Source organism: Polypterus senegalus, chromosome 1 (genome assembly GCF_016835505.1).
Source record: "Polypterus senegalus isolate Bchr_013 chromosome 1, ASM1683550v1, whole genome shotgun sequence".
Classification (NCBI taxonomy): Eukaryota; Metazoa; Chordata; class Cladistia; order Polypteriformes; family Polypteridae; genus Polypterus; species Polypterus senegalus.
Window position 1 is genome coordinate 145,635,951 of NC_053154.1, and position 23,397 is coordinate 145,659,347.

Sequence of the window (23,397 nt, forward strand, 5' to 3'; positions counted from 1 at the left end):
ACCCTTCTTCTGGTAGGCCACTGATGACAAAATAGAATGTTGCCAATAGGGCTATAAGAATACTTTAGCAGACACTTGAGGTTTAAGGAATGGGACATTTCAAACAATTCGTCATAAACAATTAAACATGGCCAAACTCTGTCATGTGCTCTGATGCTGACTCCTGAAATGAAACCTCACTGTATTTATTGTTAAAAAGTCAATGTATTCAGATTAGCAAGAATTTAAGAAGCATTTCGGCACAGTAATGGATACTTCTCAATTTGTTCAAACAACAATGGAAATAATAAATGCATGGGATTCTTCAAACTCAAATATATTTGAGGTCCAAGCCCCCAGAATCATTTACACATTCTTTTATGATCTTTAATGTATCATCCATAGTGAATATATGATTCAGAAGACATATATTGTTAATATTAGGCTCATTTTCTTTGCCATCTGCTTCACCACAATGTCTCAAATCAGTTTTAGATGGCTGGAGCAAACTGAAGTGCAGAGACAAAAAGAAGATAAAGACACTATAAAGAAGGGAACAACAGCCAGGATAAAAGAGATGGGAGGCCATTTATTCTGGAAAAATTAGAATAAATAAAAATTTCACAAAATAAAGTGAACATATGTTTCTGGTTTAAAACTGGTAGAATGAAATTATGAAATTTGGTCAATTAATTTTTCAGAGCATTATTTTATTATGTTTTTAAGATTACTTCATTTCAAAGGAATGTTCATCTTAACTACAGAAGTGGGGTGTCTGTATTATCATGTCTTGTATGAAAGGCACTATAAAAACTGCATATTTTTAAAGTGCTTTGTAAGTTTCATTCTGTGCTCACAATATGTGAATGCAAAAGCTGCTACTAGTGGACAAGAGGCTTTGTGTTTTAAGAGCACCGAAGAGCTCAATGGTCCACTTCTGTTACTTTGAAGTGATCTTCACAGTTTTTGAGAGAAGATAACAACGGGGGCTTCACTCAGCACATCTTCATGTCCCTGTGGCTTCCTTTGTTTCCATTTATAGCACAGCACATAAATTCCTCTTAAAAGAAAAATCGCAGAAATGACAGTGTAATAACTGCCATAGACGATAAACTGAAAAACAAAAATACAAGCAGTTAGTTTCAAAGGTGCTGCGACCCAGTAAATGCACTTACATAACAGAAGTCATGTCTCACACCCAGGAATGCTTTATCATGCCTGTTCTTCAAGCATCATGGGAAGGCTGTTTTTTTTCCTGTTAGCTGTGGCCACAAGACTAGAATCTGCCTGGGACAAGAAGCCAGCTAATCACTCGGCTGTCTGCATTGAACTCTGAACTCTAATGGGTCAAATTATAACCACTGGTAGATTTCATGGAATTCTTTGAAGTGTAAGAGTAATCACAGGAGAATGTAAAAATTTCACAGGCAGGATATTTTGCCTTAAATTAATACTGCAGTCCATAAACTATGAAGTGGCAGCCCTACCTTCTCCGTCACGGTTCTACTTCATTGTGTTCAAAATAAACTTTGTAAAATTCTTCTAAAGGCATTGGATACACATGTTTTGACATAAGCAGTTTATTCTATGACTACATTTCCATGTTCTTCACATGAATCCTTTACCTTCATTGTGAATCCTAAATAAGCTACCTGGTTCACAAGATTTCAGTTTTGAAGGAAAACTACACTACTATCATATGGAAATGAAATGCCCAATCTTTAAGGATTAGTAAAACCTTCAAATAATACTTTGAATTCTTTCCTGGATTCTTTGTCTTTTTTTAATGAATGTTAATTATCAAACATCTGTCTATCTGCAATTGTGTTTCCGTAATCTGCTAAATCAATTTGTGGTCAAGGGGGACCAAAGTCTGCAATATCAAGAACTATACAGGACCTGATGACAAAAGGGTCACCTGTTTTTTGTTTTTGTTTTTTAATCTTTCCTTAGTGATATTTTATGTTGTTGGTTAATGTGTTAGATTAAGTTTAATTGCTTAATTTATTGTAATCCATTATTTTATATTTATTGTTATTACATCTTTTCAGCTGTGGCAATCATCTACTACACTTGCTGAACAAACAGTCGATTATGTTTATCTCTTTTTGTAAGTTGCTTTGGATAAAAGCATTTGCCAAGCAAATAAATATATATTTAGATTTAACTGACTTTTTTCACAGTATATAAGGATAACATTTTCAATTCAAAGGACATTGACTTTAGTTTTATTGAATGAAAAGAGATGTGTTGAAAATAACTGACATTAGGGATATTGCTGATGCAGCCACTGCCTGAACTACAGTACAATTAAGCTAGAAGGACAAAATCATTTGAAAAATCAAATGGCTTCTTTAATTGCCCAAAACTGTAATTGTCAAAAATATGAGCTAAATAGTATGGATGAAAACCAATAGTATTTGATAGAATTTTAAAGAAACTAAAATGACTAGCCTAATAGTCGACTTACCTGATTAACAATGCCTAATCCCAGACTGCTTTCATCCACCACGATAGCAGTAAGCAAAGTCTGAAGCAGCAGCGCAACAAAGGTGTTAATCCCAAACATCAATGCATAGCACTCCTCTGAAAGATTATCAGCAATTAGGAACCTAAATGTGAAAAATAAAAAGGAAGTTAATGGTAAAAAATAAGGAATGTACTGCAGTCTTGAGAGTCAGGTGACACATAAGTCTTGGGAACAGAGTGGAAGCGCTACTGTGTCGCAGTAAGGAGATCGTGGGTTTGGATCCCGGGTCCTCCCTGTGTGTTAATGCTTTGAGTTGCAAAAACAGTGCTATATAAATGTAATGAATTATTATTATTATTGTTATTACAGAGGTAGCAGTTAAGACCGACAGGAAGTGGAGACAGCAGTGGTCCAAGCAGAGTCATGGCATAAGGACCTGGTGGAAACAGTAACCAGAAAAGGGTGGGACAAAAAACCTGCAGGGCCATTCATCCACTTCATTAGACCTAGCAAGAGGTCAAGTGCAAAAATACCTTCTGGACTGGTAAACACAGTACAGGACTGGAAAATGATGTTAGTTAGACTTAGGCAGGCAGCTTAAGTCCCCATTGCATATTGTAAGACCACCTTTCATTTTGAGGAGTCCGTCAAACTGAAGAAGAAGAAAAAGCAAGTCTGAAGGCCTAATCATAGATTGTCACAAACAAAGCTGGAGGGTGAGGTGCATGCTTGTTGAGATAGGGTCCAGAGGCTCTGCAGGGTAGTATCACTACAGGGCATACTCTGCACTCAGTATCTCCGGGGAAGGAAGGAGGAGAGGCACAGTATGGAGGCTGCAGAAAAATCCTCCACATGGATCTGGATCAAGACAACAGATCTGTAGGAGATTCCTGTTAGGGCACCAGCTGAGACTTGGTTACCCTCAACTGGGTTACCTGGGTGAGAGTGTCTCATGTTCATAACACTCAGTGACCCCAGGCAAAATCACTGATGATGTGCTCTAGGTTAGCATGAGTAGATGTGTCATCAGAACAGTGGGACCTACAAAATCCATCTTATCTATCTGCTCTTGTGAGGGACAGCTGTAGGTTTTATGATTTTACTTTATATGGTATAGCATGCAGAGTCGGTCATAGTTTGATGTCCATGTCATTTTGTTAGATACCAATAGGTTGCATTTGCTGTATCCATATTCATTTCCTTAGGTCTTGTATTATGAGACCTCATTTGGAGACAGGGTCAGTTGGCACAAAATGTGAAAATTATAACATGAATGATAGCCTTTTCCAGTTACCAAAGGGAAGAGATAAAGACACAGCTACAAGAAGGTAACAGTATATACAGTATATATACTGTATGTGTATATATATATATATATATATATATATATATATATATATATATATATATATGTGTATATATATATATATATATATCAACAACGTCCGCCAAGTTGAACTTTCTTATTCATGGCCACATCTTCACGAAATTTGGTAGGCGTCTTGCCTGCGCTAACCGAAACCAATATACATACTTATTTCGGTGGTATAACGCCACTGTCGGCCGCCAATATTGAACTTTCCATTGTCACTAATTCTCCAAATTCCCGTGTAGGTAGAAGGCTGAAATTTGGCAGGGTTATTCTTTACAGCTTACTTACAAAAGTTAAGCAGGTTTCATTTCAAAATTTTACGCGTAACGGTCATAACGGTTGACAACGTTCGCCATGTTGAACTTTCTTATTTATGGCCCCATCTTCACGAAATTTGGTAGGCGGCTTCCCTGCACTAACCGAAACCAATATACATACTTATTTCGGTAGTATGACGCCACTGTTGGCCGCCATATTGAACTTTCCAACGTCACTAATTTTCCAACTTCCCGTGTAGGTAGAAGGCTGAAATTTGGTACTTATTTTGGTGGTATGAGGCCACTGTCTGCCGCCATATTGAACTTTTCAACAGTCTTTGTTACTTATGGGCCCATCTTCAAGAAATTTGGCACGCGGGTTCCCAACGCTAACTGAATCTTACATACATATATACGTCCATAGCCTGCAGCTCGGTCACCGTGTGAGGTGCCGTTGGGTCCCCCATGCCAACGCCTTCCACGCTGTTGACTGCCTGCCTATATAAGGCCGTCTGTCACTCCAGTCTCTACATTCCCTTCCTTGCTTCGCCACGTCTCCCTGCTGATAACTACAGCCTTTTTATTTTATCCATGGCTTCTCCGCTGTTTTATTGTTCATTTATTACGATTATAGTTATTGTGTAGGTATTTTAGACTTACTTTACATTGTTCAGGTACCCATTTCCTTTATCGTTCCAACCGTACCCCCATTAACATGTCTATCGAGGTGATCACCATCGATCAAAGAACTGTCACTTACCGAGTGGTTTCCATGCCCGGAGATGGCACCTGCCTTTTCCATTCTCTTTGTTACATATTGCACGACCATATCAGGCTCACTCTTGATATCTGGAGGAACATTGTGTCTTATGTATTGAAAGACTGGGACAAGTTCAAGGTGTGGACTGATGACGGTACAGGAGATAATTATACTACACAGGAGCACTAGAAGAGTGAAATGCTTAAGCCCTTCACCTATGCATCTGCATGTGAGTTGATGGCGACCTGTGAATTGTTCGGTTGTCGCTTTCAAGTGTACCGAAATGGACAAATATTTTACACCTTTTGACAACCGACAATGCCTCTTAAACATCTTAGATTGACAGGTGACGATCTCAGTAGTGGACACTTTAATGTTTATGAATGTTCAAACTCTCAAAAGCTGGATGTGAAGTTATCGATGAAACTGGTTGTATACTTACAACGCTTGACAGATGCTGAATGTCTCTTCAACACAAGTCCTACAAATACTGTCGTAATTGAAACAAACCATGAAACTCAAACCAATTATGACAGCAGCAATCCAAGCTGTGAGATTTAAAACAAGATTATTGTTCACATGGCCAACTGTACGTTGCATGCTTAAGAGTAAGCTCAGCGCACAGCTTGGTCATATTACAACAGGAGGGCCGAACTCACAATGTGGTATACAAAGAGATCCTTAACAAATAATTATTGGTATATTTTCCCTCAGTTTAAAAAAGTTTAATTTTCTTCTTAATAAAAATTTTAAGGCAGTACTTCGATGCTGCGAAGCACGGGTATTTTGCTAGTATATATGCAGTATATATATATATATATGTATATATATATATATATATATATATATATATATATATATATAACAGAGCATTTCTAGTACTAAGGTGGAGTTCTCAGAATATTCTAGTATTAAGTAAAAGTTTCATAAACATTCTAGTAGTAAGCAGGAGTTTTCAATTTTAGCCCATTTTGATGGTAGCGGTCACCAGACCTTTCTCAACGTCTAAAGCTGATAAATTAATCTGAACAGCTAAAGTTGAAGAATCTGGTAACAAAAAAGAACAACATCCTTATTTGATGTCCTTATGGATAGAGTCATACACTCACCTAAAGGATTATTAGGAACACCATACTAATACGGTGTTTGACCCCCTTTCGCCTTCAGAACTGCCTTAATTCTACGTGGCATTGATTCAACAAGGTGCTGAAAGCATTCTTTAGAAATGTTGGCCCATATTGATAGGATAGCATCTTGCAGTTGATGGAGATTTGTGGGATGCACATCCAGGGCACAAAGCTCCCATTCCACCACATCCCAAAGATGCACTATTGGGATGAGATCTGGTGACTGTGGGGGCCATTTTAGTACAGTGAACTCATTGTCATGTTCAAGAAACCAATTTGATATGATTCGAGCTTTGTGACATGGTGCATTATCCTGCTGGAAGTAGCCATCAGAGGATGGGTACATGGTGGTCATGAAGGGATGGACATGGTCAGAAACAATGCTCAGGCAGCCCGTGGCATTTAAACGATGCCCAATTGGCACTAAGGGGCCTAAAGTGTGCCAAGAAAACATCCCCCACACCATTACACCACCACCACCAGCCTGCACAGTGGTAACAAGGCACGATGGATCCATGTTATCATTCTGTTTATGCCAAATTCTGACTCTACCATTTGAATGTCTCAACAGAAATCGAGACTCATCAGACCAGGCAACATTTTTCCAGTCTTCAACTGTCCAATTTTGGTGAGCTCATGCAAATTGTAGCCTCTTTTCCTATTCGTAGTGGAGATGAGTGGTACCCGGTGGGGTCTTCTGCTGTTGTAGCCCACCCACCTCAAGGTTGTGCGTGTTGTGGCTTCACAAATGCTTTGCTGCATACTTCGGTTGTAACGAGTGGTTATTTCAGTCAAAGTTGCTCTTCTATCAGCTTGAATCAGTCGGCCCATTCTCCTCTGACCTCTAGCATCAACAAAACATTTTTGCCCACAGGACTGCCACATACTGGATGTTTTTCCATTTTCACACCATTCTTTGTAAACCCTAGAAATGGTTGTGCGTGAAAATCCCAGTAACTGAGCAGATTGTGAAATACTCAGACCGGCCCGTCTGGCACCAACAACCATGCCACGCTCAAAATTGCTTAAATCACCTTTCTTTCCCATTCTGACATTCAGTTTGGAGTTCAGGAGATTTTCTTGACCAGGACCACACCCCTAAATGCATTGAAGCAACTGCCAAGTGATTGGTTGATTAGATAATTGCATTAATGAGAAATTGAACAGGTGTTCCTAATAATCCTTTAGGTGAGTGTAGAAAAGACCCAGTCATTTCTTAAGAAAGCCACCAGAACAGTGGGCAGATGATCTGGTCTTCAACGACTTTTGTAAATGATTAGCATGCATGTTGGTAGTGAACGAAGCAACTGAAAGAAGAATAAGCCTCATCAAAAACTACAACAACATGCTGACAGAGGATGAGGAGGAGACACAGTTTATTCTTCTACTGGTCACAGACCATCGCAAGTATTTTCCAGTTTCATTAAAGGCAGTGCTCATGTTGTAGATTTAGAGTATGGAGCTGTTGTCTGCTGTTCAGTTCAGATGACATAAAATGTGACAGATGGAGTGACCTCTAAATGTTGGTAATTTATGTAAAAATTTTGTGTGATTTTTAAAACTAATAAAACTAGCCTTGTGGAAAAATGTAATATGTTAGTTTTTATGGTTTTGTACCACCCTAATATAAAAACTGCATTATGCCGGAAGGCTGCCGAGAGGGCCAGGGAAGTCCAAGGACAAAACCAATAGTGATAAGACATGCAAGTGAGGTGTAATGAAGTGGAAGATAAGTGGGAGCCAGCATGGGGGAGTGACAGTCTTTTCTGAGGGAGTCTGGGCATGAAGGAGTGCAAGATTCAACAGTTACAAAGTTTGTTAAGGTGGATTGCTTTGTTTGGCAGCCATTTCCTGTTGCGTAAACAACAGCAATGTTTAGCAAGTTCTTAGTTATTGTCTTGTCTGCTTGAAATAAAGACACACGATTTGGGTTTATCTAAGTTGGCGTGTGTGCCATCCCAGTGCTCAGTATTACTATCATATATATAATTATATCTTTCATGTTGATTGGTCAGGCAAATAAGAATTTCCCTGTACTACATACGTGTGATATTACTACTACTACTACTACTGCTGTCTACTTAGCGAGTCTAAAACTGCTGAAATGTTTACTGTATGCCAATATCTCCGTATGTGATGACCACATGCAGTTTACACAGAGATCAGGAGGGATCCTCATTTTGAGACTGCATTTGGCATACGGCCGCAGTTTGTTTATAGTTGGTAGGTAAAGCTGAGTTTACTACTGAACTACTTACATAGTTATTGTGATGAGCAGCACGTATGAAGCTCTCAGTATGATGTAACCAGCATAACAGAGCCAGATGGAATCTGTGAAAGCCATCATGAAAATGGCACTGGTGCTTACGGAGGAGAAGATTCCAAGAATGAGCTCTCCCCAAGTATCCCAATCCAGCGTCATAAAAGTCACAGAGAAGGATGCCATTGAGCCTGTAAAGAAAGTGTAAAAAATGAGCTGTTTATAACAAGGTTCTAAAAATAACAAGTTTACATATTTCCCAATGTTTTTCTTAGTATCCTAAAAAATGCATGTATATATCCTATGACATTATTAGTGTGTTATCCCTTTCACTGTTAACAATTTACTAGAGTTTACCAGCTCCATTTGCATGAATCCGTAGACATTTGCTGACAGATAAAAGTGTGTAGGCTCAGACTCTCCTTAACTCAGCATTAGAACTGGAGGTAAAATAAATCAAATGGTTGGTGGGATACAGTGGCTTCATCGTCTTAATTCAATGTAAGTTGGCTGGGAGTTTTTGTTCCATCATCTTAATTAAATGTAATATTTGTTAATAGTTAAATAAGTTAAGACTGTGTTCTGTAGTCTCTAATTTAGCAAAAATGTGAAATACTTCTCCTTGACAGACTGAGGAGATCGCTCCTCCCCAACACTGTGCGACTCTTCAATTCCACCCCGGGGGGTAAACGTTAACATTATACAAAGTTATTGTCTGTTATACCTGCATTTTTATCACTCTTTAAATTAATATTGTTTTTCATCAGTATGCTGCTGCTGGAGTATGTGAATTTCCCATTGGGATTAATAAAGTATCTATCTATCTCTATCTATCTATCTATCTATCTATCTATCTATCTATCTTTGAAATTTAGAAAGATACTTACAGCTGCCATGACTCTTATGGCACAGGATGTTCATCATTTCTTACCTCTTTGGGGTAGTTTGGGTTGTATTTCAATTGCTATTCAAGCATTTTAAGTTGCTTCTTGTTTACTTTTAATAACTAGAATGCACAAAAGGGTGGTTGTTGTTAGATTTCATCTTTTTGGCCAAAGTGCCAAGATTTCATCCTTTTAGCCGAAGTGCCATTTTCTCCCATTAGAAATGTGCGCCTCATTTTTATTGTGTGGGCTGGGTTATACTTGACACTCAGAACACTTATGTGCACGCATCATGGCATCTTGGCTGCCATGAGTTGCCAGTACACTCTTAACACATCCTCCGACAGTGTTGTCCGAAATTAATGTGATGCGTGCACATGTTGCAGTGCCAGCAAAAACTTGGGTGGCATGTGTGTTCAGGTTTTGGTACATACTATCAACATCTCCATGCCTGTCAGAACACCTGGCATCAAATCACCAGCGCTTTGAAAGTGGATTTGGAAACGTGCAAGACGAAATGGAAGCAAATTTGATACATGTTCGTCAATGCAACAACAACAACCTCAACAACATTTATTTATATAGCACATTTTCATACAAACAGTAGCTCAAAGTGCTTTACATATTAAAGAATAGAAAAATGAAAGACACAATTATAAAACAAAATAAATCAACATTAATTAACATCGAATAAGAGTAAGGTTCAATGGCCAGGGGTGACAGAAAAAACAAAAAAACTCCAGACGGCTGGAGAAAAAATAAAATCTGTAGGAATTCCAGACCATGAGACCGCCCAGTCCCCTCTGGGCATTCTACCTAATATAAATGAAACAGTCCTCTTTGGATTTAGGGATCTCACGGAAGGGCTTGATGAAGATGATGGTCACGTAGAGTTCTGCCTTTTAATCCGTCCATCATTGTTGGAGCATCATGAAGCTTTGAGTAGGTGGTGGTGGTGCAGGCAATGCAAAGCACAAAATGTCAGAGAAAAGAAGTGAGGAGTCGGCTATTGCAAGATAACTCGGTGTAATGGCAAGCCGCATTGCAGCTCCAACAGGATCAATGTGCGTGCTTTGATGTTTGATGTGGTGAAGCAAATCATCAAACTTAAAATGCTGATATAACGAAAGAATTCATAGTGCTTTTCTTCATCCATTTCTCACATAGGCAATACAAGTATTGCATATTCCCCACTGTAATGACACGATACATTTAAAAGTCTCACATCCCATCTTCTGTGTCACTTTTGCCCTCTTTTTTTCTGCACCTTTGCAACAGCATCTTGTACTGGCACCTGGTGGAATCCTCCAGATTTATATAAAGTATGTGCACAAATATAGCCAGTAGCAGTAGCAGTAGCATCTGCAAGCGTACACATCGCTTAGCATCAAGAAAGAACTAAAAGCAATAGGCCTTGTTAAAGCGAGATGGGCTACTCTCAGTTGGCAACATAGCCTAGTTTATACTTGACACATCCAAGCTGGGCAAATCGTTTATCGGAAGTGATATCAGATTAGGAGACTTGCCTCATGAGCTACATGCAGATGTTTTGCTAGCTATGCAGTAGCTGTGTATTCAAAATGGTGAATTTCAAACAGAGGGTGGTTACTTGGGTCCCAGAATAATGAACAAAGGGATGAATGTGATGCAACAAGTCATTGAAATGCAAGGAAGACATGTAAAAACACTTGAAATGCATCTGCTCTTCATTTAGGTCATGAGAACGAACTCATAAAAATATTACACTGGCCCTCCTTCACCGCTTTTGGTCAAAGGGTCTGACACTCCACCTTCTCCTTTTCTTCCACTTAAAGTCAGTAATAGCAGGGAGAGTTCTTCTGTCAGCAGAGTCTCACATTCTCTGCTGTAACATTATTAACTATGCGACACAAATGACCAGCATCAGTGAATTTCAACAAAATTGTGAATGTTCATTGGTCAACAAGCCTTCATAAACGTCATTTTTAATCACTTTCTGAAGGAAATTACCAACAGATGATACTAAATGCAACTGATTCAGCGATATCGTAAGTTATTTGTTGATATGCCTTTTTTTTTGTTGCTTGGAGTCTTGGGAGCTTGATGGGTTCTTTGTGTGTAAGGAAGACAACTGTTAAAATTATTCAAATAAAGTAAATGTGTTGTGATTTATAAAACTATTGATTTTGAAATTTGTAATAATCCCATGCTGTGTATCATAGCAGTGTGGCAGGGACCATCATGAGGGGGAAATGCAAACGCTGTGGACTGGAGTTTGGTGAAATCCTGTTCTTTTAGTTTTGAAGAAATGGGCAGAAAATGAAATAGTAAAGTAGACTAATGGGGAAAATGTTCTTGAGAAGTTGAATCCATCCATTCATTATCCAACCCACTATATCCTAACTACATGGTCACGGGGGTCTGCTGGAGCCAATCCCAGCCAACACAGGGTGCAAGGCAGGAAACAAACCCCGGGCAGGGCGCCAACCCACCGCAAGGTAGAGAAGTTGAATAATAATAACATATCCTTCATTTGTGGTACAGTAAAGTATCAAGTGGCACCGCCGGTGCTAATGCCGTGGCAATCCGTGAGTATGAACGTGCCTGCCGATGAAGATGGATTGTGCCAGAGGCATCATGTGTGGCCAAGGGCTGGTTTTGCACCCATTTGAAGTTTGAAGGGTCATGTAGGAAATGGCCAAACTTAGAAGAGCATTTACGTCAGGGCTTCTTAACATGGGGGTTGCATTGTAGTTTCATGTTAGGATGTGTTAAAGATGGTTAAAGGTCACTTACTTCATTGTTTAAGAGAGTCAACCTTTTCCGAGCCATGACTTTTTTCGGAAGATGATCATAAGAAAATTTTAAAAACAAAAAAAGGGTTACATTTTTAAAAAAGGTTAAGAACTCCTGATATAAGTGCATGTATAAGTAAAACACTCATTTTTCCTGATATAAGTGCACTGCGAATATTTGGAAGAGAGAGAATGCAACATCTTGAATGTGCTCTAAGTCCCAGTAGCAAAGCACCATTAAATGGACAGAAAAAACACGACTGTTCACAGAGGTGTAATAGATGCAACATCAGTGACACGGTGGGAGTTAATATTCTGTCAATAAGAGTGACTAGAAAATTTACAGAACTGTTTGCAAAGTCAGCTCCTGTCTTGACAGTTCACTATTTGTGTTTACAGGAATTCTGGTATGTCACAGAGAAGTCACATCAAGTAAAATGGTGCCATTAATATTAGATACTTATTAATAAAATGCTCCCGAATAACAGAAAGAAAATTAAATTTGAAATTTTGAAAGGTTTTAATCTTAGTGTTAAAGAGCCTCAGTTGTGTTTCCTGACACAATTCTGCTGAATAAGTCAATAGCTGAAAGTCCTTAGTGTTAGTCTGTCAGAGAGAGGATGTGCAGCATTGTTCATAATGAGTTTTGTTTTAATTCTGTCATTTGCAATGACCACCAGGGGGTCCAGATTGTGTCATATAACTGAGCTTGAACTTTTCATTAACTCGCTGATTTTTTGGGCCTTTCTTGAAACGATGTAACCAGCCCAGCACACCACAGAATAGAAAATTGCTCTCATCATCATATAGTTGTAGAAGAAGTGTTCTAATGTTCTTGTGTTCAATCTACACTAGAGCAGGCTATTCAGTCCAACAAAGCTTGGCAGTCCTCTCCACTTAATTCTTCTAAAATGACATCAAATCTAGTTTTCAAAGTTCTACGGTCTACCACAATACGTTGCTTATTCCATGTGTCTATCATTCTCTGTGTGAAGAAAATCTTTACCCTTAGATTTCCAACTGTGTCCCCGTGTTCTTGATGAACTCATTTTAAAGTTACAGTCTCGATCCACTGTACCAATTCCCTTCATAATTTTAAACACTTCAATCATGTCACCTCTTAATCTTCTTTTTCTTAAACTGTAAAGGCTCAGCTCTTTTAATATTTCCCCATAATTCAACCCCTGTAGACCTGGAATCAGCCTAGTCACTCTTCTCTGGACCTTTTCTAGCGCTGCTATGTCCTTTTTGTAGCCTGGAGACCAAAACTGCACACAGTACTCAAGATGAGGCCTCACCAGTGCATTATAAAGGTTGAGCATAACCTCCTTGGACTTGTACTCCACAGATCGTGCTATATAACCTAACATTCTGTTAGCCTTCTTAATGGCTTCTGAACACTGCCGGGAAGTCGATAGTCTAGAGTCCACTATGACTCCTAAATCCAACTTTTGCCTTATCTTGCAGCTTTTTTTAACTCTTTATTATCCCACTGCTGAGGTTTTTTTTTTTCTACCAATTCCAAATTTAGGTATCTGCCTGTCCTGCATTACATGCAAAAAGTTTTTAAACCTATTCCACTGCTCCGTGACTGTCTCCACACTTGAAAGTTTATCCTAAGTCTATCCTCTTTAGACTTTGCTGCATCTGCCCCAAAGTTGCCCTACCAAAGTTAAACTTAACAGTTTTAGTTTGTATCCGCACTCTTACAAAACACTGAGAATTGTACTATACTCTGGTCACTTTACCCTAATAGTTCAATCACCTCTTCACCCTCAATTCGTTCCCAATTATTATTAAATCCAGACAGGCTTCACCTCGTGTTGGTGCTTTAACATGCTGTGTTAAAAAACAGTCACTGATTACTTCTAAAAACTCCTTCTCTTGTACTCCCAGTTAATATTCAAGTAGTTTAAGTCCCCCAGAGCTATAATATGCCCCTATAAACTTGCCTTTTTAATATTACCAAAAAGATGTGCATTGAAATTACTGTCTGTATTGGTGGTCTATAACGTTACTCCTAAAATAAGACCTCTTTCCCTAATACTTTCCAGACAAAGCCACATTTCCTCACAAAGATGGGGCTCATCGGCCAATTGAAGATTCTGTTTGACATAAACAGCAACCCCACCTTTTTTTCTGTTCTGTCTATCCTTCCTAAAAATGTGTATCCCTCTATGTTACACTCATCCCCATCTCTGTTTTTTAGCCAGGTTTCTGTTATTTCTTTACCGTCATAATTATGCTCCACTACAACTCCAACTCACTTGTTTTATTTTTAATACTTCTAGCATTAAGACAAGCTATGTTTAATGTGTGACTCATTTTACTTATTCATTTAAACTTATGGTTAAAATTTATGTTACTATGCAATTTTATTTTTATGCTGTTTCTTCCTTCATGTACAGCTCTAAACCTGACCTGTCCTAAACTCCCTGCCCCTTCATTCTCTAGTTTAAAAAATCCTCGTCTAACCTACTCATTCGCGTCCCCAACACATTTGTGTCCCTCAGGTTCAGATGTAACCTGTTGCATCGGACCAGATCCCATCTGTTCCAAAAGGAGTCCCAATGCCCCATAAACCTATACCCTTCCACCCTTCACCAAGATTTGAGCCACGCGTTAAGCCTTCTAATCTCCTCAGTCTTACCTGGAATGGCGCTTGACACACTGATAAGCCAAGTTCAGTGACTGTTGAAATAAGAAAAATGTAGACACAGCCACTTAGCTTGTCACGGACATGGGGGAAAAAAAAGTTAGAAACAATTCTCATTTACCCGTTTTGGCACCCCCTTTACAGATTAACATGGCAGCAGAACAAAGTTTCACAAACAGTTTGAGCACCAGAATGCTCAAAGGGCTGCCTGGAGGACTACATGTGCGCTGAGAGCAAGCCATAGGGCTCGAACTAGCCGACGCTGAGGCACACGTCTGAGGCCATTTTCCAAGTGCACTTATGGTTTTTGGTGACTGAATGTGGAGGCTCGCTTCCATAACCACTACAGGACAGAGGGCAAAGTGTAATATTTAAAACCACAGGAACAGATCAGAAGGATAGAGAGCTCTGTTTCAGAGTAGCCTTCAAAGGGAATTCACACATGTGGCAAAGAATGGAAATGAAAGCGAATGGAAGTACACAGCACTCACCTAACAGAGACTTAACGGGTATCCATCACGTCACCAAGACAGATGGGTATGACGCACGTGTGAGTGCAGGAACATTTAAATAGGATGAACTGCACCTGAGCAGGTGTTGAAGTACGGTAGACGCTGCACAACTTGACAGTTTATTGGAAGTTCGTGGGTAACACAAATGAGGATTGGATGGACAAAATGGCTCAGGGTATATAACCATGGTCCAAATGCCAGGGGCCATTTTTTGACTGGGTGTTCGAGCTTAAGAGTAGATCTGTGTTACTGATTTGCTTAGTTTAGTATTAGAGATATGTACCGACCTTTGTGATTAATTTTTCAGTCTGTCCTTTATGAACTGTCTTGTAGCTAGACAAAGGACTAGGTAAAGTTTTTTTTTCATTGTTGGTTTTTTCTTTAATTTTTTTTTGGAAGTCATTGTAAATATTATAAGTGCACTAAATTTCTTTTATTTTGAATTCCGTCTTTGCATTGGACTTTGTAAATATTTTTTACAAGACATTTATTTTTAAAATAGTTTGGACATTGCTGGAATAAAACAGAATCGTTTTTTGTCCGAGTCTTTCTTACTCCATCCCCTGGTTGATCGGTCTTGTCTATTGACACCCCAGGTCGGGAACTGTACAACAGTGTCCTTACCCGGGGTGTCACAGACACAGGCAGAACTTTGGAGAAGAGTACCTTTCCAGTTCTGTTTCTCAGCCTGGCATCGCAAAACTGACAGACTACCTTTATGTTTGTCATTTCCAGCATGGACAGTGACAACTGGATCCAACCCTGCTCTGACCAAGAGCCTATCAGCCCTTCCAGGTAGATCTTCCACCTGTGCCACCTGGAAGGCAATACGCTGTGTGAGACTCTGTATCTCTGGAGCAAACCTGCATTTCAGTCCACCTAATGAATGATCTCTAACTATCACTACCTCTTTCTTTCTAGGAGTTGGTTCTGAGGTGGTCTGTTGGGTCTCCTCATGCCTGACTACCACTTCAGAATCTTCAGAGATACTGCCCAGCTCCTCAAAGACATGAAAACAGTAAGACACGTCCAGTTCTGGGGTTCAGGTCCCTGCACAGTGTGCACCCTTTACCTTGTGAATATGACCCACCTATCTCTCTACCTGTCTGGTCTGGAGTCTCCTCCAACACCTCCTTAGGGGGTTCAAACTATCTCTCTACAGGACACCTGAGCCAGTTCTGCTACTACAGCGCATGCCAGCTAATTCCTACTCCAGTTCAGTGACCCTGAGCACACAGTGCTGGATCAGCTGGCATTTCCTGCAGATCTAGCCTACATAGAAGCCTGGCTCCTCCAAGCTGTCCTCTTAAAAGTCTTTAACTTCCAACAGGACTTGAATTGCCCTGGCTCCATTATTAAAATTTGACTTTGGATTACTAAAACTGTTCAACCTTTTTTATTAAAACTAAATTATTTAACTTAAATGGTAAAACTAAAAAAGTGAAGCAAAAAAAAAGATTAAAGAAATGCTACAGTTATTTTACACCTTCTGACCCCTTAAACTGCGATAATATTTTCCCTCTCAACAGCCTGCTGTTTGTCCTTGTGTGGGGTTAATTTTTCTCTGTCTGTTCTCCTATCTAAATGTTGCTCTTATTCCTTACTTAAAAGCTCTTCACTCACACCATTTGTATTCCTTCATATTAATGAACCCTGATGCTGTCACTCTCTTAACTGCTGTACTTTCTGACTCCTAAGAACTGCTCAAACTAGTCATTTTTTTACACAGTTTCCACACATTAAAGGAATGCAGTCTCCTAAGGAAAAGAGCATGCTCTGTGCTTTGTTATACAGTTCTTCTGTGTTTCAAGACCAGTCTAATCTTTCATTAATGTGGACTTGTAGGAATGGACCACCTCTACATCCACTTCCTGAATGGTGACCGGACATTGCTAAGGACACTTTTGTGCCACTGAAGTGTGCAATTGTGTGGTGCTTGACTAACAAATGTGAGACTTGAAAAAGCACCTTTGCTTCTATGTCATGATTTAGAAAGGTACCAATAATGGTGTAAGACAGAGAATTCTTTTGCCATATACTGTATATGTGTGTAGCTGTTACCTACTGATCCTCGTTCTGAAAGAGTATAAGTTGCTAGTGATTGCCATCGATGACATTCATTTAGTCTGCAGTTCTTATTTTCATGCCAAGACCCTTTTTATTTGTAGTATTTGAGATGGATAACACAATACCTTTTTTCTTACCTACCACACTTGCGGCAGCTTCAACTGCACCATTGTAAACAGAGAAATTTCCAGATGGAGCAATGTGCTGAAAAAGAGACTGGGTATAATTGTAGACCTGGTTGTGTCCACAAGTTGCAAAGGCCCACCAGAGAGATGAATAAATGACCTTCCTAGAAGAGTAGCACACTTTAAAGCTGTACCATAATTGAGAAAGTGTTTTTGATACATTCTCCCTTGTAATCCTCTTGTGTGGGATGCGCTTTACTTCCATCATGGCTGAAACATTTTCACAAACTGGTGCCTCTTTGGCATCACTGCTATTCATGTCCTTTTTACTAAGATCCATTTGATTACACTGTGCCGGATCTTCACTTCTATAGAACATGCTTCTGCTTGGCATAGGAAGGACTATTGATAAAAGCAAAGCTGCAGATTCTGCCCCGATGGTAATGGTACCAAGGTAAAAGTAGGGCAGCTCTGCAAAGGAAACTAAAAGTTGTCCAAGTATGGCAGCTGACATGAAGCCAAGCAGATTGGCACTTCTCAGAAAACTGGTTACTTGCTGATAATGCTCAGATGGTACCATGCTGTAGATGTAAGAAAAATATGCCACCTCAGTGGCAGTGACCATTGCAAAGCAGAACTGCACAGCCTTCAGTGATGCAATGCCCTGAGCAAAGCAGAGTAACACAAAGGTGATGACAGCAAAAACTGCTTGCAAGACCATCACTGGCTTGTAGCGCAGAAGATCTGTGACCATGAAGACAGGAAAGAGGAGTGCCAGATAGGAATAAGTCCATATTGGGAACAGAACATTTATGACCTGCAAAAAAAAAAAAACATTTTAAGAAGTGACACAAACAAGAGATACCACACATCATAACATAGGATTTTAAACTATGGATGTTAACTTTAAATTAGCAGCACAAGTTGCTAAGGGTTTCAGCCATCTTTCATATTTTGAAGCTACTGAGCACGTAACAATGAGTGATAAAATGTGCTGCCCATAGAGAAACTTAATATTGCATAGTTAATGAAACAAATAACTTATACTTCCAAAAGAAGTTCTTTGTGAGCATTTTGCAAACTGGTCAGTCATTATTTCTAGTTAGCATTTTCACAATACACGTTATCAAATAAAGATCTAATGATCATTTTTCTGTCACTTTTTATTGATTCATTCATTTTCCAAACCCACTTATTCTAATGCAGTGCTTTGGAGAGCTGGAACATAATCACGTCAGCTCTGGACACAACACAGGATTCTACACTATACAAAGAGAACACTCTGTCACACACACACACACACACACACACACACACAGACCTGATTTAGAGTTGCCAGTCACTGTAACCAACACTAGTTTTAGGAACTCAGTGGAAACCCTTAGTACCTGGAGCTAATAGGCCTGACACAGACAGTGGGTGGGCTGAATTTTAAAACCAGGTCTCTGAAGCTGTATGACAGAACTGCTTAACACTGTGCCACCCAGTTCAACAACATCTGTTTGGTGTTTTCTTACCTTGTTATACTAAGAACTTCGGCAAAACGGTTGTCAATTATTCTGATCCCTGTCTGCCAGATATGTGTATGTCTACGTAAGGTTTTCTCTTGATGTTCTGCTTTTTTCTTTCGCATCCCAAACAAAGCATGTCAATGAGGTGAATTGATGACCCTGAATTGACACCATACAAGTGTGTGTGTGGAAAAAATGCCCTGTTGGAGTGGGCTCATGTCTTGAGTTCAATATTATGGGGATAGGTTGTGACCCCCTGCCATCCTTAAATGTTTTAAGTGGGTTTGAATGTAGATAAACTGTTAGATTTCACTTTATATAGCCCTTCATTAGTAGCCCAGCCAAATAATCCTGATTCTCTCTTAAAAAAGCATTAATAAAATTACTAAATTTACAGGAGCTCAAAAAAGTATTTACAGTCCTTAAACTTTTACATACTATATTGTGTTACAATATGGAATCTTAATGTCTATATTTGTGATTTTTGTCACAATGACAATACAGAAAGTAGTTCTTGGAAACAAATCGTTGAAGATAAAAAAAATTACTGTTTCTGCAATATGACACACAGCAACCATTTTCATTAGAGGTGCTTTGTTCAAGGTGTTCTGCAAGATTTCCAGTTTAAATCCACCTGTCATTAGGAAGTGTCACACTTGTTTATAATTAATTCTGTTGAGTCAGAGTAATTTTGTTTTTGACTGAACATAAAGTTGAACAATGACAAACAGTACATTTAGATTACTTATTTTATTGCTTCAAAAACCAAGGGGTGAATTGTTTGCCGTCAAAGAGTCATCCCTCCAAATTAAAATCCCCTTTGCTTCCCAGGGTCAAAAGGACTATTGCATACATGTAAAGCAATCCTGAATCTTTATTTTGTATAGTATTTTTCATGTTTCAGTATAGAAAAAAACAATTTATCAACGAGAGGAGACCAGTCAATCCATCAAGCTTGTTTGTTTAGCTAACAGCAAAGCTGTCCCAATTTCTCATCCAGATTCTTCTTAAAGGTTGTCAAGGTTTCTTCCTCAACTAAAAGTCTTGCTAGTTTGTTTGCGATGTTCTATGTCTGACTCAAAACAAACACCCAGACGCAGCATTCATCATGGCAGGGGACTTTAATAAGGCAAACCTCAGACAAGTAATGCCGAACTTCCACCAACATGTTACGTGTCCAACTAGAGTAGTCAGAATTCTGGATCACTGCTACACCCCGTATAAGCAGGGCTACAAAGCTGTTTCACATCCAGCGTTTGGAAAGTCTGACCATAAAGCCATTTTCCTCATGCCGGAATATAAACAAAGTTTCATTCGTGAAGCTCCAGTCTGGAGGGAGGTGAAGCGCTGGTCTGCCCAATCAGAAGCCATGCCGCAGGACGCGCTCAATGACGTAGACTGGGACATGTTCCGAACAAGAGCAGATGACATCAACGAGTTTGCAGAAGCAGGAGTTAGCTTTGTTAATATGTAGTGACGAAGTTGTCCCCATGGCGAGAGTTAAATCTTTTCCCAACCAGAAACCGTGTGTTGAAAGATCAATACGCATGGCAGTAAATGATCGAACTGCTGCTTATAATGCTGGGCTCACTACTGGTGATATGAGTGCCTACAAGGCGGCTTCTTACGGTGTTCGTCATGCAGTGAAAGTCGCCAAGCACCGGTATCAGGAGCGAGTAGAGCTGCAGTTTCAACAGGGCGACATACGTAGCATGTGGCATGGACTGCGTACCATCACGAAGGTAAGCGCAGACTCTGCATTTGCATTTGCTAACAAACTCAACGCATTTTACGTGCTTGAGGCTGATTACGCAGCTAGCGCTAACTACTGCCTGACTACGGAGGACGGTGACATCATCAGCACTGAAGCGAGTAAACATCAGGCAGGACCAGACTGCATCTCTGGACACCTGCTGCGTTGCTGCGCTGACCAACTAGCTGGAGTACTCACCACCATCTTCTACAAGTCTTTAGCACAGTCTGCGGTTCCTGTGTGCTTCAAAAGATCCACAATCATTCCTGTTCAAAAGAACAATAAGCCCACGTGCCTGAATGACTACCGACCTGTTGCACTGACATCAGTAGTCATGAAGGTGTTCTAGAGGCTACTGAAAGACATCATGTCATCCTCCATCCCAAGCACCGTTGACACTTCAGCTTCACCACCATAAACTCCAGATGTTGCCATGTATTGATAGTACTCTTGACTTGTGATAACTCGACTTGCGTTGGAAAGAACAAGAGAAAGAACGTTTCCAAATCTGTCCCAATGTGATGCAACAAAACTACTGCCCTATGTCAGGGGTCCTCAATCCCAGTCCTGGAGAGCCGCAGTGGCTGCAGGTTTTTGTTCTGACCTGGTTGCTTAATTAGAAAGCAATTCTTGCCAATAAAGCACTAACAAGCTATGAAATTAAATTAACTCTGCTATGTCAGGTCATTCTCATATCCTAGATTTTCTTTCCCTTTCTATCATGCAAATGATTTGAAGGCTAAAATGGACGAGTAATTCTCAGTCCTTCACTTTTTTCTCTTCATTTTTCTTCCAAGTATTTAATTAAACCCAATAGTGCAGGTAAATACACACAGGTGTAAATGTAAATAAGCTAAATGGAGAAATGCTGCTCTCTCTTGTCATTTGCATGTTATTGATAATAAGGAGCAATTAAAATGGTTGTTTAAGACAAAATTAAGCAATAAGGGCTCAAAGTCACTAAAGTGAAGCAGAAGTGTTACTTTAGCAATAAGTGCTTTTTATTAAGCAACTGGGTTGGAGCAAAAACCTGCAGCCACTGCGGCTCTCCAGGACCGTGATTGAGGACCCCTGCCCTATGTCGTAGTGAGAGTGCATTGCCTTCGTCAACCATTTGTGTCAAGAAATAACCCACTGATAGGAACAGGCAGTTGCCGGATCCTGGAATACAGATGGCGTTGTACAAAATCCTGTCGACAGAGAAGATACAAAAGTAGCAAATACCACAGAAATAAGGAGAGTTCATAATAAAAATAGTAAAAGAAACAATTAGATAGATGAGACATAAGAGTGGCCTACTGATTTGAGAGACTGGCGTGAATGAAAGTCAGTAGCCATAGTGGTACTCCAGGACTGAAACCGGGAACCCCTGCCCATTTTATAACAAAAGCTTAGGAAACAACCGTCACAGTATAACGAAAATAGTAAGAAGCAAAACGAATGCCAATGGTCAAGGGAGCACCTTCCTGTAGCAGGCTACGAAAAAGACTCCCAGACGCATACATGGCCAAAGTGAAAGGTCACGCGGTCAGGCTAGATATCCATAGACATATATAGATAGGCGGCACATTCACTGTGTTGCTCAGTTGACACGATATGTCAGCGTGTCCGCCCTATTGCAAGTGGTAAAAGTGCCATTTAAACCAATACAGGTAGATGTGGAAATTGTGTTTTCTGATGAAAAAACAATAACGTTTAAAACAGTATCGTTTACATACAACAGATTTTGGCGAATCATTTACATGCAATTATTTATATCCATTTATACACTCATAATGGCAATTATTAAATAATAATAATAATAATTCTTATTATTATAATTTATCTCATATAAGTAACATTTCTCAGACTGCCTTCTTCCATCTCTGAAACATTTCTAGACACCTGTTCTTACACAACACAGTACTGAAGTATTGGTTAATTCCTGGGTCACCTCATGTATTACTGCTATTCTATCTGGCATCCCACAAAAACCTATCTGTCGCTTACAACTTCTTCAAAATTCTGCTGCCAGGATAATAACCTGCTGTTCTAAATCCACTGAACATATTACACCTATTCTCTCTCAACTTCACTGGCTCCCTGTTAACTACAGAATACAATACTAAATACCGCTCTTAACATTTAAAGCTGCCTACAACCTCATTGATCTCCTACAGACTGACACTCGTCTCGCTCACTCTGATTCTCATCTGCAGCTCGACTTTCTGTACCACACGTCAGACTCAGTGCTCTGGTAGCTTGAGCGTCTCTCATAGTGCTCCTCAACTTGGGAATTCTCTTCCCTCTCTTATACGTCAGCTCGATTCAATAACACATTTCAAAAACTGCCCTCAAAACTTATCTTTTCAAACTGGCATACCAATTGTGAATTTTGCACTGTTACTGCCAGTTATCTTTTTTTGTTTGCTAATTATTTCTTTTTGATTTATCATTCTGTTGTTTTAATTTTACTAATGTTTAATTTTATTGTAAGGTGACCTTGAGTGCTAAGATTATAAAACAAGATTTTCTAATGGCCACATATAACCAAAACAATTGTTCAGCCTTACCTATGAAATGTAATACCCTGGGATCTGATTTGGAGTGTACAGCAGTTTGTACAATCCCAAGCAGCACATTATTCATTATTTCACTCTGCAGCAGTGCTGCTCGCAATATGGCGGCGACGTTGATGTACGATGCTGCTAGTCATGCGGCGTCTAGTAATTCTATGTCTATGTCTATGTAGATATCGGGCGATGACGTGACACCAATGGGGTCATGAGAGAGGAGAGGGGAACACGGTAGTCCAAAGAAGGAATAGGACTCAAGAAAAGCAGCGTGGGTGTGTATGGGAGGCCACAGGCAGCATGGGGAAGGGTTTGGAAGGGGACGAATAGGAATCGAC

The 23,397-nt window shown here is 39.6% G+C and overlaps 1 protein-coding gene across 1 annotated transcript in view; it reads right to left on the reverse strand.

Annotated features, from left to right (window-relative positions):
* Positions 1-662: 662 nt before the first annotated feature.
* Positions 663-23,397, reverse strand: part of slc19a3b (solute carrier family 19 member 3b) — a 33,547-nt gene continuing 10,812 nt past the window's right edge. Inside the window, exons 2-5 of the mRNA XM_039741364.1 lie at positions 17,256-18,060; positions 8,224-8,416; positions 2,450-2,591; positions 663-1,092 (exon numbers count right to left, since the gene is read on the reverse strand). Coding sequence (XP_039597298.1) covers positions 937-1,092; positions 2,450-2,591; positions 8,224-8,416; positions 17,256-18,060 — 1,296 coding nt within the window. The 3' untranslated portion in view covers positions 663-936. The remainder of the gene's footprint in view (positions 1,093-2,449; positions 2,592-8,223; positions 8,417-17,255; positions 18,061-23,397) is intronic.